A 6,000-nucleotide genomic window follows, 5' to 3' on the forward strand; every position below is an offset into this window, starting at 1 on the left:
CCCGTTCGGTTAAGATCAAGCTAGTAGAATAGAGCGTCGAACAAAATGCCTTGTGTATTTCTTTTGACTTCTGAGTTCAAATTAAGCCAGTGTCAACTTTAGAACTGTGGTTGATAGTATCGACTGACTTCTCCCTTCAAAATATGCTGACCTTGTACTTAAATCCGAAACAGTTTATATTCTTTTTTGCTCTAGGCACAAGGCCCGAAATGTTTTTTGGGGAAGGGGGCCAGTCGATTAGATCGAACCCAGTACGCAACTGATACTTAATTTATCGACCCTGAAAGGATGAAAGGCAAAGTCGACCTCGGCGGAATTTGAAATAAGAAAGTAAAGACAGACAAAATAGCGCTAAGCATATCGCCCGGCGGTGCTAACGTTTCTGCCAGCTCGCTGCCCTCGAAACAGTTCATATTCTTAAAAGAAAAACAAAACATAAGGAAGACGGCAAAATTAGTACATTCAGAATTCAAATTACCTGAAGTTGTTAATCCATCGATTGATGTTGTTAATGCTGGCTCTGTGGTTGTGCTAGTGAGTTCGGTTGTGGTACTTGTAGTGGTTGGTACTTCTGCTGTCGTAGTGGTTGGTGCTTCCGTTGTAGTTGGTGCTTCCGTTGTGGTTGGTACATCTGTTGTAGTTGTGGTTGGTACATCTGTTGTAGCAGTGGTTGGTACTTCTGCTGTCGTAGTGGTTGGTACATCTGTTGTAGCAGTGGTTGGTACATCTGTTGTAGCAGTGGTTGGTACTTCTGCTGTCGTAGTGGTTGGTGCTTCCGTTGTAGTTGGTGCTTCCGTTGTGGTTGGTACATCTGTTGTAGTCGTGGTTGGTACATCTGTTGTAGCAGTGGTTGGTACTTCTGCTGTCGTAGTGGTTGTTGCTTCCGTTGTAGTTGGTGCTTCCGTTGTGGTTGGTACATCTGTTGTAGTTGTGGTTGGTACATCTGTTGTAGCAGTGGTTGGTACTTCTGCTGTCGTAGTGGTTGGTGCTTCCGTTGTGGCTGGTACTTCCGTTGTAGCTGTGGTTGGTACATCTGTTGTAGCAGTGGTTGGTACTTCTGCTGTCGTAGTGGTTGGTGCTTCCGTTGTAGTTGGTGCTTCCGTTGTGGTTGGTACATCTGTTGTAGTTGTGGTTGGTACATCTGTTGTAGCAGTGGTTGGTACTTCTGCTGTCGTAGTGGTTGGTACATCTGTTGTAGCAGTGGTTGGTACATCTGTTGTAGCAGTGGTTGGTACTTCTGCTGTCGTAGTGGTTGGTGCTTCCGTTGTAGTTGGTGCTTCCGTTGTGGTTGGTACATCTGTTGTAGTCGTGGTTGGTACATCTGTTGTAGCAGTGGTTGGTACTTCTGCTGTCGTAGTGGTTGTTGCTTCCGTTGTAGTTGGTGCTTCCGTTGTGGTTGGTACATCTGTTGTAGTTGTGGTTGGTACATCTGTTGTAGCAGTGGTTGGTACTTCTGCTGTCGTAGTGGTTGGTGCTTCCGTTGTGGCTGGTACTTCCGTTGTAGCTGTGGTTGGTACATCTGTTGTAGCAGTGGTTGGTACTTCTGCTGTCGTAGTGGTTGGTGCTTCCGTTGTAGTTGGTGCTTCCGTTGTAGTTGGTACATCTGTTGTAGCACTGGTTGGTACTTCTGTTACAGTTGTACTCGTGGTTGACGGCTCTGTTTCAGTTGTACTCGCGGTTGTGGTTGCATCTGTACTTGGTTCATTGGATACTGTGCTTGTTCTTATCGAAGTTGGTAGCTGCGTGGGGTTGTCACTACTCGAAATGAACGTAAAACTAGTTCCTGTAGTAGCCATTTCCGTCGGAGAGAATCCTTGAGAAGTGTCACTGAAAGTTGAACTGAAAGGGTTTGTTGTACAGACGCACTGTGTGACACATTGTCCAACGTCGACCAAGTTCAAAAGCAAAAGGAAACCAAAGAATATTTTCATTGTGTTACGTTTTTCTATTGACTTAACCGGCCAAAAAGTCAATGAAGAAATATACCCAGTTGGAAAGGAATTATTTCTTCGAAACGGAATACAGTTTTGAAAAACACGACTACTTTGTGCAGTGCCGTTATTCATGATCATTTCTTCATACCATTTCAAATCAGGAAGAAATTCCGATAGTTTTAAGGAAAGAATTTTCTGTCTGACATGCAAGTTATCCAACACCGTGTTCATTTTTATCAAACACTCTTAAGAGTTGACCTTCACTTTAACTCTTGTCAACTCTTTCTGAATTAAATTTCGTCTTTTCACTAACTCTTCCTCTCTCCTCCTGCACCTCTTCCTCCCGTTTCTCTTCTTTTTTCTTTTTTCTTTTCTTGGCTCAAAGCTTATTAATTGTTATCGATGGTAACAACTTTTGTTGATGTTGATATTGTGTGGGTCTTTGTTACTATCGTTATTCTTCTGCTTGCTGTTGTTGCCACTTTTGCAGCTGCTTTGACTGTAGCTGCTGCTGATGTTGTTGTTATTGGCATCATTACCGCTATTAAAGCTGCTGTTGCTTTTAATGAGAAATCACTTTCGGAGGGAGGAAGAGAGGAGGGGGAGAGACAGAGGCAGGCATTGTGGTCTCTCTCTACTATTGTAGTGGTGAGTAACGATATGATGGTTACGTTTCCTGCTTGCTTTCATTCGATCCTGCTCGGGTCTTGACGAGAAAGATAGCAATCACACCATACCAACTCTGTCTGTCTGTCTGTCTGTCTGTCTGTCTGTCTGTCTGTCTGTCTGTTTGTCTGTCTGTCTGTCTGTCTGTCTGTCTGTCTGTCTCTCTCTCTCTCTATCTATCTCTCTCTCTACATACCTACCTGTCTGTCTATTTATTTACATATCTATGTATCTACATGTCTGTCTGTCTGTCTGTGTCTGTCTTTGTCTCTCTCTCTCTCTATCTATCTATCTGTCTATCTACATACCTACCTGTCTGTCTGTCTCTCTCTATCTCTCTACATACCTACCTGTCTGTCTATTTATCTACATATCTATATATCTACCTGTCTGTCTATTTATCTACATATCTATATATCTACCTGTCTGTCTGTCTGTGTGTGTGTGTCTCTCTCTCTCTCTATATATATACCTGTCTGTCTGTCTGTCTGTCTGTCTGTCTCTCTCTCTCTCTCTCTCTCTCTCTCTCTATCTATCTATCTATCTACATACCTACCTGTCTATCTATTTATCTACCTATCTATATATCTACCCGTCTGTCTGTCTGTCTCTCTTTCTGTCTTTCTTTCTTTCTTTCTTTCTTTCTCTCTCTCTCTCTCTCTCTCTCTCTCTCTCTCTCTCTCTCTCTCTTTCTCTCTCTCTCACACTCTCTCTTCATTATATTTCCAGCTGTTCGCACACGCCTCTGAAATCAAACTTCTAGAAATACATATAAATGTACGCATCTTCATTTCAATGGGGCGTGTCATCAAAACTCTTCAATCAATGCTTGGGCATCCATTTACGCTGTAACCAATGATGTGAAAGGCGAAAGAGGGTGGAGGTGGTGGTGGGTTGAGAAAGGAGGGCGTATCCATGGGAGGAACGATCTGCGGAGGTGGGAACAGGTGTATTGATCTTTTGATACGCGGCCTGAAGTTACTGGCAAATCACAATCTCGTGCATGTCCAATGTATCGTTGTTGTTTGCCTTCTTCTTCATATTGTAAACAAATCATCGTCGTCGTCATCGCAATGCTCTTATCATCGTCGTCGCTATCTTCTCCTCCTTCTCCTCCTCCTCATCATCTCGTTGTTGTTGTTGTTGTTGTTGTTATTATTATTATTATTATTATTATTATTATTATCTCTTTATCACAAGTTTTGTTGGAGCTCCTGGTGTTTTGCATGCGTAACCTACGGTACCATGCTCTCCGTTCTTTTCAGCTATCTAATACTTTCCTGATTATTCTGGCCGTGCCAAGGAGGCAAACCTTTCGTAACAGTTCTACTGGGCACTCTATTCCAATTTCCTTTATATTCCTCTTGATGCCTTCTGATACTGTTCCCAAGGACCCAGCAATAATTAGCACATTATTATTATTATTATTATTATTACTTATTGTCTTTGCACCGCTTCTAACGCTGGAGATGAACTACAGTGTCAGCTGTTCACTACCAGTGAACTAAGGTAACACCTCATATTTTTCGAGCACCTTCCGGAGTATTCAAGCGGTTCCAAGCAGTGCTGTTTTCTGCAAGTGCCCTCCCCTATTTGTTCCATGTACTTCTCGAGATATTTACTCACTGTTCCCGGGGCTCCGACAATTATTAGTACTACTGCTACCACATTTTTCATCGACCACAACTGCTTAGCCTCCCAAGCTAACCGGTTATATCAATCGACTTTTCTTTTTTCCTTATTGCATACCTTGTTGTCAGCTGGGTATGCTATATCTATGATCCGGCATCGTTTGCTTTCTTTCTCAAAACTGTCTGGTTTCCTACTCTCTATCTCATGGTCGCACTGACTCATTAAATCCCATAGGATCTTTGCTTTGAGTTTGTTTGTATCACTTTTTTACTCTGTTAAGTCCATACTTGTCGCAAAGTGTCCAATGGACAATCCTTGCTATATTGTCATGACGTCTCTTATATTCTTTCTGGGCTGGTGCCGTACATTGACTGGTAATATGCCATACGGTTTCACAATTTTGGTTGGCTTTTTTGTTGATGGCTCTTGAATACACACCCAGCCTTTGCTTTCCTCGGAATCAGTGTTAGTGGTGTCAAGCACAGTACAAAGCTCAGTGGAGACTGGCAGTGCCCTTTGAAAATGCCTCTCCTGATTTCTATTGTCCCTAAACTTCCATATGCTGTCAGTTCTGTCCTCCACTTCGCCTTACTTTTTCCAAGCAATCGCTCAACATTCGATACAATACCAAATAGGTTCATACATTCCATAATCCAAGAATGCGGCATCTTATCGCACGCCTTACGATAATCGATCCATGATATGGCTAAGTCAATTTTCCTCTTCTTGCAGCGCCTAAGTACAGTTTTGTCTACCAGGATTTGATCCTTCATACATCTGCACTTACTCTTGCAACCCTTCTGCTCATGAGGTAGGACTCCATTTTTTCCAGATGTCCGCACATTGACTCTGTCACTATTCCAGTTAATAATTTCCACATAATGTGGCAAGCAGGATATCGGCCTGTAATTGTCTACCGTATTGCCTTTTTCGATGTTTTTCAAGCACAGCACTGTCCTACCCAATGTCAACCACTCTGGTGTAACTTGGTCGGCATTTAGCATGGTGTTGAGTTGTGCAGCTATTCGTGCATGACATTCCCCAAATCTTTTGATCCAGTAGCCTTGAACTCCATTTGGTCCCGGGGCTTTCTAGTTGCCCATTTTTTTTTTTTTTGCTGATTCTCTTCACATCCCAAACTGAAATGACCAGTTCTGTCTGTTTTGGGCAGACTACTGTTTGTTTCAGTTCTTGCAACTATTCAATTCCTTCTTGTGCTCTTTGTGTTTGCTCCAGATGTCACTCCAAAACCTTTAGCTTTCAATGTCATCTGGTATCAACTTCATCTGTACACTCTCCATTTATTTCTTTATAGAATCTCTTCTGATCTACTCTGAATAACCTATTCTGCTGGTATCCCTTTATTCTTTGGTCGTATCTTACCATCTTTACTTTTTTTGCAACGAGGCGCTGTTTCAGTTCCTCCATTACCACTTTCAGGTCCTTTCTTTCAAAATTATACTTACTGTTCAGTGCCCTGTATTTTTGTTCGCGTTTAAGCTCCCTCTTCATTTTTCGGTCTAACACAGAAATGTCCTTCGAGGGCACATCTAACTCTGCCTGTATTCTTCTTTTCCAGCACGGATCTTTTCTTTTGTCACTTCCATTATGTTTCTTTTTCTTGACATCAACACCCACGTTTTCTTCCACAACAATACTTGCTGCCTTGATCAAATTATTTGTTTCTGTGATGTTTTTTGTTCTGATGTATTTCAGAATTTCATTCACATTTTTCGTTTCTTGGTTCAATTACTACCGATCAACCCTT

General features: G+C 42.2%; 1 protein-coding gene across 1 annotated transcript in view; it reads right to left on the reverse strand.

The window, feature by feature from the left end:
* Nucleotides 1–2,381, reverse strand: part of LOC106872793 (uncharacterized) — a 124,023-nt gene extending 121,642 nt beyond the window's left edge. Inside the window, exon 1 of the mRNA XM_089355658.1 lies at nt 479–2,381. Within this exon, the coding sequence (XP_089211784.1) occupies nt 479–2,165 (1,687 nt within the window). The 5' untranslated portion in view covers nt 2,166–2,381. The remainder of the gene's footprint in view (nt 1–478) is intronic.
* Between the last annotated feature and the right edge of the window lie 3,619 nt (nt 2,382–6,000).

Source organism: Octopus bimaculoides, chromosome 7 (assembly GCF_046866305.1).
Source record: "Octopus bimaculoides isolate indiv1 chromosome 7, ASM4686630v1, whole genome shotgun sequence".
Classification (NCBI taxonomy): Eukaryota; Metazoa; Mollusca; class Cephalopoda; order Octopoda; family Octopodidae; genus Octopus; species Octopus bimaculoides.